General features: G+C 39.3%; 1 protein-coding gene across 2 annotated transcripts in view; it reads right to left on the reverse strand.

The window, feature by feature from the left end:
• PACRG (parkin coregulated) overlaps window positions 1–21,439 on the reverse strand; it is a 213,907-nt gene that overhangs the window by 107,823 nt on the left and 84,645 nt on the right. For both annotated transcript variants that reach the window (XM_083434294.1, XM_083434295.1), the window contains exon 3: window positions 6,821–6,992. In XM_083434294.1, the coding sequence (XP_083290420.1) occupies window positions 6,821–6,992 (172 nt within the window). The remainder of the gene's footprint in view (window positions 1–6,820; window positions 6,993–21,439) is intronic.

Raw genomic sequence — 21,439 nt, forward strand, 5'->3', positions numbered from 1 at the left:
ATTAGCCTGTTTGTATCTGCTTGCTTAGCAATCGCTTTATTCATTTCAATTAACAATTCTTAGTATTTGAAGAACCAGCACAATGAGACAAATGTTTACAGAGAAAAGCTTGTAGGCTTCTTTTAAAAGACAAACAATCTGATAAAGAATAAGGATTCTTGCCTACTTGAGAAATTTTTGTGTAGTTTTAAGCAGCTGAATTTTGCTATGGCTTTCAATAATACCTTTTGTCTCCATTCACTTGTTTTATGTTTTATTTTTAAAGGAAGAATGTTGTATTCTCCCTTGTCTTAAAAGTCAATTATATTTTCAAATGTATAATTTGAATACAAATTATCCAAGTTATTGGCCTCCTCCGCCAAAATGATGCAGCCTTGGAACAAATGTTAAATACTGTAGGTTTAAATGTTTACCATGTGTTCACATTTTTGCAAAGTTGTAGCAGAATTTTTAAGCCCACTTGTACAGTTATGGAGGACTGTCTAATACTGATGGATTAGCATATTATGAAGCCCAGCATTGTGAAATCCTTTTTCAAAATAACAACTAAATTTGAAAATATCATTGCACTACACTGTAATTTCAGAAAGACAATCAGAAGGGATATGCTATGTATATATGGCTGAACTTGAATATTATGAATACAGAATGATTTCTATGTGAAGGAAATGTAGATGCAAACATCAATAATCACGATTAAACAGCTCACAGCTTTATTAAATAGAATGAACTATTCAGGATAGCATGGAAGAGGTGTGACTCTAACTTTGTTGTATTACCAGGGAGACTGGCATGGACATACTAGGGGAGATGTCCCCCTGGCAAAATCACTTCACCCTTCAGCTAACCTGAGATCGACATTTCCCTTGTAGGTTCCTCATTTGAGGCAACTGTAATCTCCAAGGGTTGAACTGCTGCAGTTGGCATGCCGTTTCTTACAATTAAAATATCATTTTATACCCTTCTTTATGAAGTAAAAAAACCTCCACTTTCCCAGTACCAAAAAAATTATCTGCTCCACTATCTAAGAAACTATTTTATATAAGAATGTAGTAATTTAATTATTATAAATATGCCAGTGTTAATAACTTAATATACATAAGGATTTAAGTAAAGATAACCCTGCCAAAGCCTAGCTTCATTTTGACTTATGGGAGCTAGAGAGGAGTTACAACAAGCCTGCAAAACCATATCCACTTACCTGGGAGTAAGCCCCATTCAGCTTAATGTGACTTACTACTGAATGCATAGGATTGCGCTGTTAATGTATTAAGGTAAAAAAGGTAAAGGTAAAGGACCCCTGGATGGTTAAAGTCCAGTCAAAGGCAACTATGGGGTAGTGGCGCTCATCTCGATTCAGGCCGAGGGAGCAGGCATTTGTCCACAGACAGCTTTCTGGGTCATGTGGCCAGCATCACTAAGCCGCTTCTGGCACAACGGGACATGGTGACGGAAACCAGAGCTGTTTACCTTCCCACCATAGAGTTACCTATTTATCTACTTGCACTGACATGCCTTCAAGCTGCTAGGTTGGCAGAAGCTTGGACAGAGTAACAGGAGCTCACCCTGTCGAAGGGATTCGAACCGCCGGCCTTCTGATCGGCAAGCCCAAGAACGGTTTAGACCACAGCGCCGCCCACGTCCCATTGTTAATGTATTACTCAACATAATTATACATTACTGTGGCAATTCAAAGCCTTATTTATGCCTTGTAACTTGTTTTGTCAAAAGAAAATGACCAGATGTTCCACTTAGGGCCATATGAGAACATTAACAGAGAGGAACAGCTTGAGTGCATAACCTTTCACAGGGCTATTTAGTACCAAACCTTCCAGTTCTTAACAGGCCAAAGGAAAAAAAATTAACTTCTCCCCATATTTCATTATTTGTTGCTGTAAGTCACTGACCAAAAGCAGTTTCTCTTGTATATATACTCTAACTCTAACTGTTCCGGATCATTTAAGATTCTTCCTTTTCCTTGAGTAATGCTTTTGACATCTAATGGATAAAGAGACAGAAACCAACCAGAGCAGATTTTTTGTTGTTGTTGTTGGATAGCTTGAAGGAATCTGTCACTCTCTAAGATGCCAAATACTGTAAAAAATAATGATGCTACCTTCCCTCACTAAACAGAATTTTACACCAGAGAATGTGTCTGTGTTCTGCAATATACAATCTCATTAAAAACGTAAAACATTACAATAGTGATAGTGGCGGTGCTGGGAATCTTTTTAATGAAAACAGTTTTATGAAGGCTCACTTTCCCTCAAGGAAGTCAATAGAGTATATAGACAATGCCAGATCAAATTATTTTTTTCTTCAAATGTCCATATTAAAGTTCTATGTGATTAGCAAGAATCCTGACAATACTATGAGTTACAATGACTTTGTTGAATTGTATTGTTTTGATGAATTTGTTGCTATTTGCTTTATGATACTGTCTTTGATATTATAGTGACTGAAGTGTTTGTTGGGTTTTTAATAAATATTATTGTGATTATTATTTTACCCAGGATGCAGAGCACATGGATTTTCCCTACCCCAAAATTTATCCTCACAATAACCTTGTGGTGTTAAGAGATGGCTAGTGAGCTTCATAACGTCCTGGACTAATACAGGACATCCTATTATGTAGTATTGAATCAATATGGAATCAATACAATTATCGTCACCAAACTATGCATTGATATTAAATATTTTTATCACATCAGTCATCATTTTCAAAACAACGCCCTGCAAGTCCTGGAGTAACATTTTCATTTGGAATATTGCACTGATGGAACAAAACTGTGCTACACCCCTATTTGGCCAATTGTTTGATTGCTTCTATTTATTATTCTCCATCTTTCCATTCAGTCTCCATGACCATATGTTTCTCCAGTCCAACTTTCCCCCCTGCTAATTTGATCTCCAGTTGTTCTTAACACCTGAATTTTGTTCCTTCTGTTCCTCATTTCTATAGTAGACTTTTCTTCAAGATTATCCAGCCCCTTCCAAAAAATTCCATGCTGAACAGTTCTTTCCTACCTTTTGTTCCTATTTCGGCAATTGTTAGAGGAACTAGGATTTAATTAACCCTTCAGACATGGTTGTGCAGAAGCATTAGTTTAATATACTTGTGACAGTATCTTCATATAGTAGCTATGCTTGATGGGAAATGATAACAGGAAATTCTGCTTCTTACAACACTAAGAATTGCTGAAGTGACTTTTTCTAAGCTACAGAATCCAATTTAGACATGGTAATTGCAAATGCACTTTTTCAGCTATTGAATGTCAATGCTCCAGTATTTCACAACCTTTGATAAAAGAGATGGTTACTTCAAGATAAGTCATCTAGGTCAAATTTGGTTTTTTTATAAAAACACCCCATTGATTTTAATGGAGCCTGAATTCCTTAATAGGGAATCGATTAAGAATTTAGGGTGCCATTTTAAGTCACACCAGTTTCTAGTGCCAGCTTTGAGGGGGTCCTGGGCAAGGAGCCCTAATGCACCACATTAGTGCTCCCTGCAATCTTACCAAGCAGCTTATATTGGCAGGTAGTAGCACTGAAAAAAGCAATGCTAAAACAATTTTTTATGGCTCAGCACTGAACTGGGTGGTGCAGCCACCAGGAACTAGGAGTCTGATGGCGGTGATCAGAGGACAACATAACATGAAGCAGGTAAGCAGGAGCTCACTGAACCAGATGGCACAGCACCAGGGCTTCTAGAACCAGAGTTGGAACCATTACAGTGGTCTGCTGGACCTTAGGAACCAAATGCCTCCCAGGCTTCCACATAACCTCACCAGTCCAGCAGCACAAGGAAGCACCAGGTGGGACACTAGGGAAAGTAGGAGGAATGTCCATCAACAAGCCAGAGAATGGCCTTTGAAGAGACCTGAGTTCTCCAAAAGTGAGTAGAACCTAGAAGAGATGGAATGGAGGCAGAGGCTCAAAAGTCCTCATTTCACTTGCTCACCAGGAGGTCTCCAATTTGCCTTATTCTGTGGGGTCATTTGCAGGAAAATAACAATTCCGATCTCCTGAGCAGACACCAACCCTTCCAAATGGTAAAATTTAAAAAAAATCACAATTTTTCAGGCACAATTGGGGAGGAGCAGTTTGGTCACTCAACAGTGATGTCATGGGCAGCCATATAATAGTTCTAGCATGCAACCACTTTCCACATAAAACTAATGAGCTCAATCTTAGGACACACTAGCTAGGAAAAATATGATGTGAGTATTGAGGAAATGCAATACTCCTACAAGAGAAGTACGATGTGAAGGAAAGATATGAGGACACCCATGAACATATGGCAACTGTGAATTTAAAGTATGCAGGGATTGTCCAAACAATTAGGTATAGAGCAGTATAATTTGAGGTTTCTGTAAATCCCTCAGTAGGGAACAGAACCCCAATATATACACATTGTAGAGTCCAGGGGTAACAGATCTGACATGTGGAAGCAATCGTGTGTTGCTATCCATCACCACCCAAGGTTTCCCTGCTGCAGGTCCTTTTGCCTTTCACCACACAAATGAATGGACCAAAGTGTCTATCTATTACTTGGCTTCATTTAGCTGAATGGAGGCAGTGCAAAAGGGCTTCAAACAGGGGGTGGGGTGGGATAAAGGAACTATGAAGGGAGCGACTTAGAGCACTTAGAGCAGCAAAGCAGCTTCTGCTGGCCCTTCCTGTGTGAAACAACTTTTATCTGGAAAAGCTCAAAGGCACAGAGAGCTGGATTTCAAGAAATTCCCAGATCAATCTAGATTCTGTTAGAAAGGCATCTTGTCTTGATTTAAACAGTTAAGATAAAGTAAAATATCCACCTCCCTAGACAGTACATTTACAAACTGTTAACATTTGCACTCTGTAATCTATATATTTTAACCTTTCTTGATATATCAGTCCCTGCAGGCCATCCCCTGAATTTCTTCCCTGTTCTTGAGCTGTTTTCATGTGTTCTAAAAATACTTTTACAAGGCATTTTGAAAGGCCAGAAAGGCAGTGGAGTCTTACAAAATGTGAAACAATGTGAGCTGATTACATGAAGCCTAAAACACATTTGGGTGTAGTTTAATTGTCTTATCAAGTTTTAACTGCAAGAGCTGAATTAATCCTTTGTTATTCCTTTCTTGTTTATCTTCATTCCATAACTATACTCTCAACCACCCTCACTCAAACAACCTTTCAATGGGAATCAGCTGCTTTATAGCTACTGGAGGCTGATTCAGATACTTGCCCAGAAGGGGTGAAGCTCTTTCGTTCTATCGGTTTTTTCTCAGACTGCCCTTGGTAGTGGGTGGGTGGTGGCAACCCAATTATTGTTCCCTATTTGTGAGGTGGAAGAAGATGGGAGTCTCCCTGCATTCAGCCTTGGTACAAGAAGAGCAAAATGGGGTGAGGGGGAGAAAGATGAAGATACTCAGATGGTCATCAGCTTCAACTGACAGCAGAAGAAGGTTTTGCAACATTTGTACATTTGACAAGCACTCTGGAAATTGTTATTATCTGTGGATATAGGGAGCTGAAAGAGAGGGATATTTGAGAGATTTCCAAAGGAGACTTACCTAGTAGTACTATGTCAGCAGATTATTTGGATGAGATAAAAATGCATATTGGACAAAGTTCACAAATATTTCAAGGCAGTAGCATTTCAAGGTAGAGTCTGGAGTAGAGCAGCGGGGTCAGCGCCACACAGATGCACCAGTGGAATTGCTTCTGCCAATCTTATGCTTGCAGTAGTGTACAAACACTACCCTGATCTCATCACCATCCCTTTGCAGTGCCGTTCATGTAAGCAGCAGTGTGGAGAGCTCTGTCACACCATACATACCCTACTGTTCTCATCTCAACACTTCTTGGTTTAATTAACTCTCATTCCCCATTAAATCTGAACTGGAAAACTATGATTACTAGGACTGGAACAAGCCAGGATCTTAAACCACAGTTACTTCTGATCCTAATAACTATAGTTTCAGGGTTCATGTGTAATTGGAAACTATGGTTAATTAACCCAGGAAGTGCTGAACTGCAGTCCACCTTTAAGAGAGAGAGGAAGGAAGGAAGGAAGGAAGGAGGGAGAAGGGGAAGAGTTTGGATTTGATATCCTGCTTTGTCACTACCCTAAGGAGTCTCAAAGCAGATAACATTCTCTTTTCCCTTCCTCCCCCACAACAAACACTCTGTGAGGTGAGTGGGGCTGAGAGACTTCAAAGAAGTGTGACTGGCCCAAGGTCACCCAGCAGCTGCGTGTGGAGGAGCGGAGACGCGAACCAGGTTCACCAGATTAACCACTACACCACACTGGCACACCATCTTTGCACTGGTGATGCGAAGATGAACCATAAGAGAACCAAGTCTCATACATATCTGTTTAATATATACAGCTAAACCAGGCCATTATCATGCTGATGTGAAAAGACCTGACGTTAGGAATAAAGATGACTAATGTGCTTAAAAATAGCAAAGAAAATGAAGATAAAGCCATTAAAAACTTTTTTGGGGTACTTTTTCACCTTTCGTTTCTGAGTGCTTTTCATACGATGGCTGGATGGGGACTAGAAGAAAAAGGGAAGTCTGGTAATTTAATTTATTATTTACTAAGAGCAGCATTAGAGTCAGGGAATTCAGACAGCACAATTTTATGGGATTCAGGTACCAAATGTGTGATTGAAGGCAAAAGGCTTCTGGTCTTCTATCTCACAATTGACTCAGATTTGCCATCATCCACTTGAAAGCCTGTCATGCTTTATTGCTTAATTAGTAACTTGTCAAAAAGCTTGAATGTATAACTTCAATGTTAGCTTTCCTCCATATGCACACTTACTTTTTATTGGGATAATGAGCTGAGGAATGACAGGAAGGATCTTGTTCCCTCCATGCTCCAGCATGTCATGGATGCCTTGCCGAGCAAAAAACTCATAGGGAAATTGCATTTCACATAGACCATCGAAAAACAGTGGCAGATAGTGATGATAGTCCAGCTTCTCTATCTCCACCTGGAAGTGCACACAGGGGAGAAAAAAGAAATCTAAGTTAAGCCTACATGATGTCCAGACGAACCAAAGGACTCATGACACAGTTTTATTGAGCAATACAAAATTTAGTGTCCACTAGACTATGCCAAGATGCCAAGTGTAATGTTTGCAGAATGATGGATTCCTTCGTTCCTGCCCAGTAGAACAAAAGCAATGATGTTTAAAAGTTTGTATTTTTACATTATTATTTCTGAATATTATTTGATATGATTGATCCAGAGAAAAAGGCTCTGAATCAGTATGGAGGTATGCTTCCAATGAAGAATAAGGTTGAGTCTAACAGGTAACTGATTCATCAAATGCAAGTCTGACACAACTGAAAGGCCAAATTAGTTATAACTGTAAGAATATTCATGATATGCCCACAACAACAGAAGATTCAACCAGAGACATTTAGATGCTTACTTTGGTAACTCTTAAAGTACACATCTGAATTTTTGATCTTGTATCTCCTCTGGGAAGTTATCAGATAAAGAAATGAGCTGAAAACATAATGATTAGAATAATAATACAGGTTTCGGCTGGAATCTTAACCCCATTTACATGGGAGCAAGCCCTAATGACTTCAATAGGACTTATTTCTGCAGAGACATGATTAGGATTGTGCATTCAGCAACTGTGGTCAGGATAAATTTTCTGTGCAACATTCTGCAACATGAAATAGGATATAATGTCTAGACCAATGCCAATCCTTTATTTGGAAAGGATAAATGCAAATATTGAGAATAAACTATGTATTTTATTGAAGTTGACATTTAAATTATGAGATAAGTCATTCATTGAAGTAAAAAAAACCCTGCATTCTTCCATTTTTTCCAGCATCTTGCAGAACACATTTTTAATAATGTTGACATCTAAGAATGCTCCCTCTAGATTAATAGTTTCAATGTGAGAGAACCAAGTCCATCAAACACAACTTTGAAGTCAAGTTTAATTTGGCTTTATTTCATTACAACAGACCATATTGCTTCAGAACTATTATCAAATTCAAATTATTGTCTATTGTTTTCATTAATACACAGAGTAATCCCATGGAAGTAAGGGGGGAGGGAGAATCCTTGGCAGAGCTACTACCATTTCTTAAGCTTGTTGGCTCAATGTGGCAAGAATAAGAAATGGGATAGCTTTCCCCTTTTTATTTCCCCTGTATCAAAACCCACCCAATGACACCAACGGGAGGGAAAATACCTCAGCTACAAGACTGATAGCGTTCTTGGCCCTTTGGGAGGGTGTCAAGGAAATAAGGGTTGGAGGGGTCATAAATGTTTTTATTAATTAAAGCTTTTATAATTTTACATTAAGATGAAGAAAAATTGGGGGGGAAAGAGCCAGTGCAGAGTAATGGTTCGAGTGTTGGACTAAGACTTGGGAGAGCAGGGTTCGAATCCCAACTCCTCTGTGAAGCTCACTGGGTGACCTTGACCAGTCACCATCTCTTAGCCTAACCTACCTCACAAGGTTGCAGATGTGAGGATGAAATGGGGAAGAGGAGAACCATGTATGCCACCTTGAGATCCTTGGAAGACAAAGGTGGTGTATAAATAAAATAAAATAAAATAAAATTATACAGAGTTAAATCATGATTACAAAGCATCATGGCACAGCTGAGGAAAGGAAACAAAAATGTGACAAGGTGGTTGTTTTTTTATACTGAGTGCATACTGCTAGCATACCTCTGTCCCTCGTGCAACAGAAAACCGTGAATGGTACTTCTATGCTTCAAGCTTTCCATGGTGGTACTGGAGGCACCTCCAAGGATGTTTGTGCCATTTCAGAAGCAGAGCTCATCTCATCCAGCCGAATGGCAGCTACATTCTAAGGGCTCTTCAGCTGACTGTAGGACTGCAGCCATAGTTGGTCAATAATTCTCCTGGTTTGACCTACATTAAACTAGCTTGCTTTTTCATGAGAAATGGCCAATCTTGGATTAGATTTGCCAAACCTCTTTGAGAGTTGTGTTTCCAAGATACAGCTGTCCCCAACGTTTGTTGCGACTAGCAACTGGTACCACTTTGGTAACGGTTTAAATGATATTGGATTTCTTGAAGAATCTGCTGGGCGGGTGTGAAGCCAACTGTTCTTTATCTCGCAGTGTTTAATGTCCTCCCACAACATGGAATCCAGAAATATTTTAGCATTAAATTCCACAGTGTGAAACCTTTTACTTTTGTGTTTATTATTTAGCTTTGAAAAGTGTCTATTAAGCAAACATGCCAAGATAAATAGGATTTTTTGTTAACACCCACAACAGGCTTCTACATTTTTCAGTTCATCCCACAAAAACTATTTTGAATCAAAACTAAAAAAATCCTTGGCTACACTTAACCGTGTCTGCTGAGACACTGCTAACAGCTGTCTGTAGATACTCCCTCTTATAAAGAGAACAAAAGTTACTACAAACTATGCATATAACAAATGTATAAACCACAAAGCCAAACAGTAAGCAGAAGATCAGCAATCACCCTTTCTCTGAATTTTCTCACCATCATTTATTTCCAAATTAAGTTTTCCTGTGCTTCTGGAGCTACGGCCAAAATAGCACCAAACACCCACAAGACTGAGGTAGCAGCAGACTCAGGAGCCTCTGATTTAGCTAGAAGAGCTACAGAAGAATTTGTGTAAATTTCATTTGTTGTGATTTTTTATAAGTGTACCTTTTAATATTTATTACAAAGTGAACTTCAGTACAACATTTTGTATCCTCAGGGTAGCTCCCAGGGTCATTCTTCCAAGTACATACATATCACTGGAATGAGTCATTCATGCACCTTCCTGATAGATAGTTTCTTGGCTATTTGTCATTGATGGAGCTGTCTCCAATCCAATTGCATGAATGACCCATTTGTTTTTACATGAGTGCACACATGGGAATTGCTCTAGGATGCAAATGCCACATAGAACTTGGCTTTTTATATTGGTATCATAGGAAAAAATTGTATTGTTACCCCTTAGCACCTCAACTTTTTAAAACAATAACAACAACAAATATTTTAAAACAATAACAACAACAAATATTTCTACTCAGTAAATACCAGAGAGAAAGATGCAGCTCAGGACCACAAAGGCATGGTCACTGGGTGTATAAAGATGTTATAGAGGTGTATATACCCTAAGCAATTATTTATAAAATTACCTTGCTCTATGGCAGAGATCCTAATGTGATGATATTGAAAAGCATGACTTGTATTTTCCTCTACTCATATGTGAATGCTAATGCACATTATCTATGTCATTGCCTTTTTCTTTAAAGTGAGAATTCACAGTAGGAAAAAATGTCACTCTTTTCTGCTGGTTTCCATTTCTTTTTCAGTATCTCCCTAAAGATCCCCTGAGGAATCCCTTAAAAGCGAGCCATAGAGCATGGTTTACGTGAAAGAGAGAGACATGTAGACTCTTTTTAAGCAACAACAGAAAAGGGCCACGGTCAATGGAGGTCTACAAATAACATACTTTGTGGCAGATGAGGACCTGAAATCCTTCTTGGCTGTCAGATTCTGAAGGCAGATTCTGGAACTGCCAGCCACTCACCCCCAGCTGCAAATCTCAGAACAAACCATTAATAGGCCAATCATTTGAGTCCACAATACCAACCAGCCCAATGAAATTGTGATCCAATGCTCACCCAACACCAAGTACAAAACAGAAAGTCTGGACTCTGGGGGCGGGGAGAAATCAGACTGCTCATACTAGGCAGCAGCACCCAAACCACACAGCTCTGCTACTGACATATTGAGAGAAGAGATATACAGATGCCTTTGTAATCTTCCAGGGGGGAAATAAAAGCTCATATTATGCTGCTTTATCTCCCCCAGATTCATGCACAGAGATCAGAACTTCAGGCCCAAAATTCAGTACTAAAGGGTTCGTCTTCAGAGCCTTAACTTAATGGAACTCTACCTAGAAGATTTTTCCAAGTTTAATCCCAGGCTATGTATGGCCTCCCAAGAGAAAGGTTAGTTAAAGCCTCACATATTTGAGATGGATGAGCAAGTGTCTCAGCAGCAAACCAAGCCATACAACAAGTAAACTTTGGAGATGAGATCATTCCATTAATCAGTGTAACTTGCTAAAATTTATTTAAAAACCATATTTTAAATCTTACAAGCTTCCTGATTTTCACCTACAAAGTGTAAGAAAAACAACAAGCTGACAGATATCTCTGAAGAGAGCACACTACCACCGGCAAGAAAAGGAAGAGAATTGACTGATAAGCAGCCAGCTATTTCCTGGTTATTGTAAAGAAAATTAATAGCCTTCTTATGGAATCTTAAGCTCTGTATTGTTATTTGAGTTGGGGATCAATCCTACACCCATAATGTTGATGGCTGGGGGCAGGGTGGTGGTAAGATGAAACATGGACCCCTCTGCTGGTGAAGAGGAGAACTACTGAAGAGTGGGCCTCCACCATGATAGAACATGCCCCTAAATGGGGCTTTTGGGGAGATGAGCCATTGCAAGCCAAGGGGTCCAGTCTAGGCTCCTCTGCTATGCAGCCTGCAACTAGCCTAGCAAAAACTCAATGAAACTGCTCCCTCGCATTCCACCCTGACCAGTAAGAATCAGCAAGGTTTCGGATGCAGTGGTGGTTCTGCAGCTCTAATGGTTTTCTGTCCAGGATTAGGATTATTCTGCCCTTCTGCCTTGGACAAAGATATAGAATCACACAGTGAAAGCATAATTATATTGCTAGGGACCATACACAATGTCATGCATAAAGAGTGAATGAGGGGTTAGCAAAATTGTGGAAAAAAAAGGAAGGCTACAGGAATTAAATGTAGCTTTGACCTCAGTGATCCCGACCAATCTGTCAGAACAGAAGGCAATGATAGCTATGTTCTACTCCACTACCAGAGGCCTCTAAATACCAGTTGCTGGGAAGAGTGGTGGAGTACTCAGGTCCTGCTTATAGACAGTTGGTGGACCATCCTGTTAACAGAATGCTAGAGCAGATGGACCTTTGGCCTGATTCAGCAAGGCTTTTCTTATGTTCTTATGCCACCATCCTACGGAAGCAGGTCTAGATCAGGTCAGTGCCTGGAACCAAGTATATGCTACCATGATGGGTGGGATAAATGTAGTAAAACAAAATAAATAACCACTTAACTATTGTATGCTTTCTAGTTTGCAAATCTGGAGAAACATGTTATAAAGTGCCTAAAGGTCTTACTTTGCTTCATTATTAAAAGAGAAAGCTAGTTAGTCCACCAAAGTTTCTTTATCAAAACATACTTGTTTTCAGTTATAACTCCATTTCCCTCTAGATTTGTACTGATTTTAATATTTGTTGTAGTTTCTTTCCAAGTGTGGAAATATTGGTAGTAGATGTGTGCTGCATCAAATCTTCCTGTGGCCTCTATATGTAATTATTCTTCAGTTTTGTGGGATGGTGTCAGTATTCCATGAATTCCCCACTATTCTAGGTTGTGAGATTTTTCAAGCTAACAGCTTCAGGATCATAGGGTAAATGATTTAATGCCCTGTTTACAGAATACCAAGTATGCTGTCACATGTTCCTCCCTAGCCCTTCCTGACAAGGAAACATTGTTTTGGAGTATATCTGAGTAAACAGTGAACATTTACATTATAGTCTTAAAAGTTGTCATTCATTCTACAATAGAATTGTGACCTAGGTAGTGGTAAATCAGATTTCCCCCTTCTACGAGCACTTTAATAGGAGCTAATGGGGAATTTTCAAAGTAGATACATTTGAATAAAATAGAACACTAAATGAACCAAGGATTATTCCTCCACCCAACCTGCTGCCAGCAGAAGCAGCAGTCCTATTCCACACAGTGTCATGGTTGGATGGTGAAAACACAGATGTACAAATCAGACAAAAATATCCTATTGCCTGGAGCTGTGTATTAATTCAGATAGCCTTCTTAGATTGATTTAAAGTAGTAAACTACTGTACTATTTAATTTCTCTTCCCCCTTCCATCCCTCCAGGGCTAAAACTTGTTTTAACATCAACTACAGAGCAAATAAATTAGAAGCTATTTCAAATGTTGTAGCTTTTACATGTTAGTTTATTGCTTACAAAGCCCATCTGCCTGTCGTTTTAAATACGTATAGCTGTATTTCTCTCCATTCAACTAGTAAGGAATCCAGCCTAGTTATGGGGCTGAACAGGTTGTACTTGGGCTCAATCTCAATTTAAGTAGTATATTAAATTGTATGAGTTGGAACCAGAGTTGGGCTGCTTCCATCCATGGAGGGGAATGAAACCCAACAAAGGCTCCCAGAGCAGGAAGATAGGAAGGTCAAAGGGAGCTACAAGGGGAAGAGGTCTGCCTCAGTGGGAGAGATAGGAAGCAGGGCTCATTTAATCAGCTTTGCTGGAGGCCCAGTGCCGTTGGGCATCTCCTGCCACTGAACTGTGCCAGCTGGTCATTTTAGGAACAACTGTTTAGAAATTGGAGCCAGAGTTTTGATTTTTATGTTCCTCTTCCCTCCCTGTCCCTTTTTCTTTGCGCATCATGTTTTCCCCCCATGCCTTCTTGTTTTGATTGTATGTAAGCCCCTCTAGGAGACTTTTGGGCTGACCCCCAAGTACAAGAACTCAAAACAAAGAGTCTTGTCAATATTTGACTTTTAAGGCATATCAAGAGTTCTTTCTGGAAATGAACACTGTATTTTATTTTATTTTATTTTTATTTTATTTTATTTTTAGCAAAGATGGTATAGATTCAATCCTGTGTTTAAAATGCAACATAGACTTACGGAATCCATAGCTTAATGTTTCTAATAATTTGAAATATTTCAAATATCTGGAAAATATCACAAATGAAAATTCCTCTTAGTATCTCCTCCATCAAGGAAGCAGAAACAAAATTATACTTTTGCTTTCCAAACTAGGTCAAAGACTAGAAGAATTATAATCTATTTCTGTTAACAGTATCTCTTCTATGTAAAGAATAATCAGAGCTCATTATCTTTAACTGCAATCATTCACTCAGTTATGCACTTAAATCCCACTGAAACATGGCTGTGAGTTTGGTGCTCTAAATACACGACTTTTTAATAGCATTTCCTTCATTGGAGGTTTTTAAGCAGAGGTTGGAAGCCATCTGACATGGATGTTTTAGTTGAGATTCCTGCATTGCAGGGGATTGGATTAGATGATCATCAGGGTCACTTCCAGCTGTACAGCTTTATGATCCTATGAATTCTTACACTAAAAACAAAAGGTAACAAACTGAATTAGCATATTGGAAAGAAAGGGTTTATACCGTCTTCTCCCCTGATGTGTTAGTACATGCAAAGAGCTTGGAATGTGTAAAAAAACCACATTCAGAAATCTACTACCATTTTTCATGTGTAGAACAGCTCACATACACATACGTCCACTGCCCTCCAATCTTAATTATGTACCATTTATCATTTCCAGTTATCGTATTTTCCATGTATAAGACCATGTTTTTTGCTAAAAATTATTAGTCAAAAATTGGGGGTTGTTTTATAAATAGATGGTGAATGCACAGGGGTTCGGGCTTGGGCAGCCTTGGGTTCAGGCTCAGGAGGCCTGGGCTAAGGTTCGGGCTCCAGCTTTGGGGGGTCAGGCTTGGCTTCAGGCCCAGGTTCTTTAAATATGGCAAAAACTTTGGGTGACGCCCCCCCCCGAAAGCTTAAAGTTGTTCTGTTTGATGTTTAGAATACAGTATTGATTTATTAATTTTGGGTGAAAAAGAAATAGGTCATCTTATACATGGGGGCATCTTATACACAGAAAAATACGGTATCTTTTATCTTCTGCAGCTCTTCCAGCTAAATCAGAGGCTCCTATCATGAACCAAGGTGAGCTGGTATTCTCCCCTTTTTTTATTCTCAACCTCCCACCCATAAATGTATATAAAGAAACTCTGTCCTTTGCTGTTATATGCAAGAATTCCAGTAGGGGGCAGGGAAGAAAGAAACAACAATTTTCCTGGGGTCATTATGGTGGGCTGTACAGAGATTTCCCTTCCAATCTTATGCACACCTACCTGGAAGTAAGTCTAATTTAATTTAGTGGGACTTACCTCTGAGTAAGGTTTTTGCTATGAGATACAAAGAAAGTTACAAAAGGGGGGGGGGGAGAGGAACTGATTCTCTTTTCCATTGCTGCTTTGCCAAGACAAAACTTCAACTGGATTATATGCAAAAGGGAGAGTATTTAATATACTGCTAGGCAGGCAGGCAAGCAGGCAGTCAATTTGTCCCTCCTTGTAAAATATTCATAGTACAAATAAATAGTGATAGCCTTGCAGTAGATCAAGCATTAATCAAGCTAGTATGTAAAATGGGCATGGGTTAAATAACCTTTGACCTGCAAAGACTACTGTGGAACCTGAAACTTTTTTGAATTCTCTGGGTGCTTGAAGCTTTTGTGTAATTTGTGTTTTCTTGCTCTTCAGCTTATTTTAAGCATTTTGAACTGATGTCACCTCCCACCTTGCTCAATTAGTCACATTTTCTTTGCACAATAAACGCTGATTACTATTAAAAATGTGAAGAAAGAACGATAAGAAATTATTATTTATTTCCAACATTATTAATTACAGATTTGTTAATGTGTTGGTTTTGGAACTATCGCTGGGAAATGTTTTAGATACCAAAAGGGAAAACTAAAAACCATTCCAGAACTAAAATTAAACATAGCAAGCTGACGTGGGCAATATATATATATATATATATATATATATATACACCCACAAAACTGTAACTGGAGGATAGCAAGAATGCAAACATAAACTTACATGCACCTGTACATATGTGTGGGGTAAATCGTGATCGTAAGTTATGGGCTCATCCCTTGCCTACACCCAGCCTCCACAATGCCGGCATAGTAACCTACGCATAGAATCTTTGTACACACCATCTAAATTCCTGGAAAATGAAGGGTACACACTGCATGTTTGGATTCCATACGTGTTCGCATTGTACTGGTAGCCTTCTGCTACAAACACCCACTACAAACAGCTGGTGTTACAAACATCAAATATGCATTGGTCAGGTGTCATAAGGGTGCAATTCTGAGCTCTCACCATTTACACATACAGATGTATATAGTATGACCATTGAACTGAGATATGATTAAAGGTAAAGGGACCGCTGACTATTAGCTCATCTCGCTTTATTGGCCGAGGGAGCCAGCGTACAGCTTCTGGGTCATGTGGCCAGCATGACTAAGCCTCTTCTGGCATACCAGAGCAGCGCACGGAAACACTGTTTACCTTCCCACCAGAGCGGTACCTATTTATCTACTTGCACTTTGAGTGCTTTCGAACTGCTAGGTTGGCAGGAGCAGGGACTAAGCAATGGGAGCTCACCCCGTTGCGGGGATTCGAACCGCTGACCTTCTGATCAGCAAGTCCTAGGCTCTGTGGTTTAACCCGCAGCACCAAACGCGTCCCGAGATATGATTACTGTTGGTCATAATGCAACATTTCATTATTTTTTGCATTGGACAAGAAATCTTAACTCACATTGGATACATTTTACTTTAAATAAGAAAAGCAGTGACTTCAGTAAGAAACACACAACGTGTATTCTGACCTGGAGGAAAAAGTCATCATCCCCACATGAACAAGAACTAATACAGTTACTTTAAATTGTTAATTGCAGCATTGGAGGCTGCAGGGAGATAGTGATTATCAAGGAAAGCATTTGAATCATTGTATTTTACCACATTTCCCAATAATTTAGTAGAAAATAAAAGCAGTAAGACCAAAAAGTAATCACAATCGCAGTCCAAAATAAAACAACTGTGCCAATATTATTCACTAGCCACATATTTCTGTGCTAGTAATTCTCACAAAAATGCATCTGCCCTTGTCTTGTTTCTTAGAGGACATCAAAGAATGGACAATAGTGGAATCAATTCAGTACAGTGGTACCTCGGGTTAAGTACTTAATTTGTTCTGCAGGTCTGTTCTCAACCTGAAACTGTTCTTAACCTGAGGTACCACTTTAGCTAATGGGGCCTCCCGCTGCACTGCCGCCGCACGATTTCTGTTCTCATCCTAAAGCAAAGTTCTTAACCCGAGGTACTGTTTCTGGGTTAGTGGAGTCTGTAACCTGAAGCGTCTGTAACCCAAGGTACCACTGTATATCTTTGTGAAATAACTGGAGCGCCGGGGGTGGGGGCAAGGCCATAATTTTAAAGTGGTGCCTTCACTTTCCAAGGAAATGGTGCCATATATAATTCTGAAGCTACAGCAAGTATTTCAGCCTGAAACCTAGTCAAGAGCAGACTTTTTAAAAACAGCAAATGGTTTATTAATATGTGTACAATCCTCTGAGGCCCCACTTCCTACAATGAAACGCGTATTGTACACAACTTTCTATACCTGAGCAGTTGTTCTTTTTGCGGAGGGCATGCAAACTAAGAATCTTTTCAACTTGCTGAATGCTCAGTGCAGAATCATGGTGCTGTTGGGCAGGATCTTGCTTAATCCTAACACTCTCTGGAACCAGCCCTTCTGTAGTAAAAAAGCATATCATTTACAGAACACACTGGGCTATTCCAGGTCAGCCCAGCTATTTCTAAGGATGTATTTATGGGTGGGTTTCGGTTTCCTCTCACACTTAAAAAAGTCTCTAGGGGAAACTGCAAATTTGTGAAAAGCAGGCATGGCTAGTAAAGAGGCAACTAGCATATATTCTGCATTGTTTTGTTTTCATCATGAAGACAGAATAAGGAAAAGAATAGAAATGAGTTAGAGATTGCAAGCACTTCTTGAACTAGGGGAGGTAGTTGATGGGGTGAAGGGATACGTGAAATTTCAGTTCACGTATGTACCCTGGATTGATGCAGCCTCTTTCTCACATTTCATTTGTTTTTTTAAAAGGATATTCTATTGGCTGAAGTGCAGGATTCAGTTTTGTGTGTCACCTCCCAGGGGTGTCAGGGAAATGAAAGATATGTCACACACCTGTTATATTGGCTTTTGAGACTAAGATGCTATGTTATAAACTTAAGGCAGGTGTGACATATGATGACATGCCTTTTCCTTCAGAGGCACACATGCCATTACAATTATATGACCTTTACTGTCTCCTTTGGAGACATCATGTTGATAGTAAATATAACTTGTCACAAAGTTCAGTATAAACTTTACCCAAACTTTCATTCTCTCTCCCTCTCTCTTGACTATATGTGGAATAATTCATTACAGAAGAATCTTTTGAATCATTGGTGTTATCCTGGTCTCCAAACACAAACATAATGTCTCAGATAGCAGATATCATGTTACTCTTTTGATGACTATATGTATATACTCTTCAGAGATAATTCTGTTGACAGTATACCGTATACGGCAGAAATGCTTAAAAATAATTGTTTCAGATATCTTCTGAAATAAAAGCAGCTGTGTGAAATGGTGTGCTGTTTGAGAGACAGTCAAAACTGTGGAGTTCTGGATATGGATTCTAAGTGTTCAGTTCACTGCTTATCTATGACACTCTGTGCAGCTGGACAGCTTGAAGGTCTAGTGACCTATTTTTATGCTAGTAAAATCAATGCAATGTTTCTTGTTTCAAATTAAGTTTAAAGAAACTGAAATTATTACTTCTCTTTGTCTCTATTACATTCTGAGAGATGTAACGAAATCACCAGTTGTTTACAGAAATATGAAGGAAATAATTAAAAATCATACCCTTCGTTGTAACAATAAGCCCATGTCTCCCTGTTCTGCTTTCAAGCAAGGACTCCATCCACTATGCTACACTCAAAAATGTTTGGTAGCTACAAAAATGCATGTTATATACAGGAGTGTTTGCATCCTCTGCCCTTGCATGAACTCCACACAGCACTTAGGCTCTTGATTAAAGGCTGCTTTTGTGTTTCAGAGGCATCGCTCAGATCCATTCCCTCTTTGGGCAGAAGTCAGAACAGAAAGGTTACCTGCACACTCCTCCATGCTACACAGCTGAAAGCACCCAACAGTACGCCTCCTCCTCCTCTGAGTGTGGAGCTACTTACACCAGGGACTCAGCTAGACTGGTAAAGAAAAAACTATTTACATGCGTTGTGTGTGCAATATAACATTATGCCACCAGATGGTAATGTGGAGTTCTGTTTTTCTCTACCTGTTTTCCCTGTTTAAATTTACAACGCTTTAAACTGAAACACTTTGATGTGTCTAGATCGAGCCAAGGTTTTCAATACACCAGAGGATCAACAGTTTTATAAGCTGATCTGTAAGAGATCGCTGCACTGTTCTATTCCCTTTTTTCCTAACCCTTGACTAATTTGCCTACATTCCTGTTTATCAAATACCTTTTGTAGCCAAATTGCAACTTCAAAAATAAGATAGTAGCAAACCTAGGTTTATGTCTGAGTGTAAAAGCACCTGCCTATATCTCTTCTTCTCATTCATCAGTCATCCAGCAGTAGCCATTCCATTAGGCTACTTGAACTATTTCCATCCCAGCTGGTCATTACAAGAAGAATCAGTATATCACTTTGTTTTTTCTCACTCCTCCTCACCTGTTTTTCCCTTTGCATCGTGTCTTTTAGATTATAAGGGTTGCATTCCAAATAAGTCACTGCATGAGCAGAATGACTCCCCCCCCCCCAATACTACAGTATTTCCTTCTCCCTTCTTTTTGGCAGAAGAACAAACAAACAAGGTGCTGCAGCTAACAGTCACTCTCTGCTGAGTAAACCTGCAAGGCATAAATGTTTTCAAAAACCTGCTTGTATTTTTAGATCTACAATTAAAAACCTTAGACATATCTAAAAACTGCAGTGTTGGAAAATGCCCTTTGTTTTTACCCACATGGTTCAGAAAAGAAAAGCATGTGAAACATTCTGTGTGAAATCCATGTATCACTCTGAGTAGACTTAACTCTCAAGAGTCCCATGGACTGCAAAAAGATCAAATGTATCCATTCTTAAGGAAATCAGTCCTGAGTGCTCACTGGAAGGACAGATCCTGAAGCTGAGGCTCCAATACTTTGGCCACCTCATGAGAAGAGAAGACTCCCTGGAAAAGACCCTGATGTTGGGAAAGATTGAGGGCACAAGAAGAAGGGGACGACAGAGGACAAGATGGATAGACAGGTTCTTGAAGCTACAAACATGAGTCTGACCAAACTGCGGGAGGCAGTGGAAGACAGGAGTGCCTGGCGTGCTCTGGTCCATGGGGTCACGAAGAGTCGGACACGACTAAACGACTAAACAACAACAACAACAACAACAACAGACTTAATTGCCTTAAGTCCAATGATCTGAATCTACTCTGAATTGCCTTAATGTTGGATATCAGCAGTGCCATTTTTTCTAGAAAAAGAGGTGGCGGAAATGAACACCTCCCTTGTTCTTTTAGAATGGCAATGGCACCCACCTGAGAGATGCTGGAACTGAGTTCCGCAGAAGTCCTGCTGAAAAAAGGCCCTGGATATCACCCTCTGAAACCAAACACATCTTTAGTAAGTTTTCATCGGATAGTGTTTCACTGCTGTCCCTTTCCATCAGCCTTTCTCCACAGTCCTATGCCATTATCTCCTGCCTTCCTGCTTATTTGTACCCTGGCAAAATTATCTGTAATTCTGTGAGTGTATATGTAGTGCAGCCAGAATAATTACAGAAATTCTATCTCAGTGTTCAAAATTGCATAATACATTCTAGGCACAAAATGCACCTATCCTTTAACAAAGCTTGCTTTTTTACTTGGCTTTCAATGAAAAATGCTATATATGCCCTTAAGATACAGCTTTGTTGTTACTACTTTTTAAATTGCTAATTTAAAAAGCAAGTTGTAGGCACTTCTTGTGGAACTCTTGGTCCAAATCAACTCACACCAAAATGAAGTCTCCTTCCTCTCCCCCATTGCTATAAATGTATTTAAAGATACCCTAGCGCCTTCAGGGTTATGCAGATAAGAAAAGTTCATAGAATCATAGAATTGTTTTAGCTTTCTCAGCATATTAGTTTTACCACATAGGAGAAAAGAATGCTAAAGGTGTTCACTTGACACAGAAAAAACCTGAAAACTACACACAATAACTTTTAAAACACTGTACAAAGAAGCAGGATAGAACCATCTGGTCCTAAATTTACTCCACATCAGCGACTGCAAGATCTTATTCCTCCTGCTCTTTGCAATGCCCAGTCCTCTTATCCACAATAAATTCATCATCAATGAGCCTCTGCATTTTATGTTAAGTAAAAATCTTTCATGAAGTTGATTTGCAGGCAAAATTAACACATTTTGATTGACTGTAAAACCAAATATTTGATGCATCTTATGTTGTATACCTATAATTTAATATCTTTAGAGAAAATATACATTGCTATCAAACCAAACACTTTCAATGCTGCTCCACTATATCACTTTTAATGTGGAGTTCCTGTCTTCTTCTACATGGTGTATTTTAAACAAAAATCCCACTAGGAAAAATATGTAAGGAAATTAACAAAGT

The sequence above is a fragment of the Podarcis tiliguerta genome (assembly GCF_965153285.1).
Source record: "Podarcis tiliguerta genome assembly, chromosome: 3".
Taxonomy (NCBI): domain Eukaryota; kingdom Metazoa; phylum Chordata; class Lepidosauria; order Squamata; family Lacertidae; genus Podarcis; species Podarcis tiliguerta.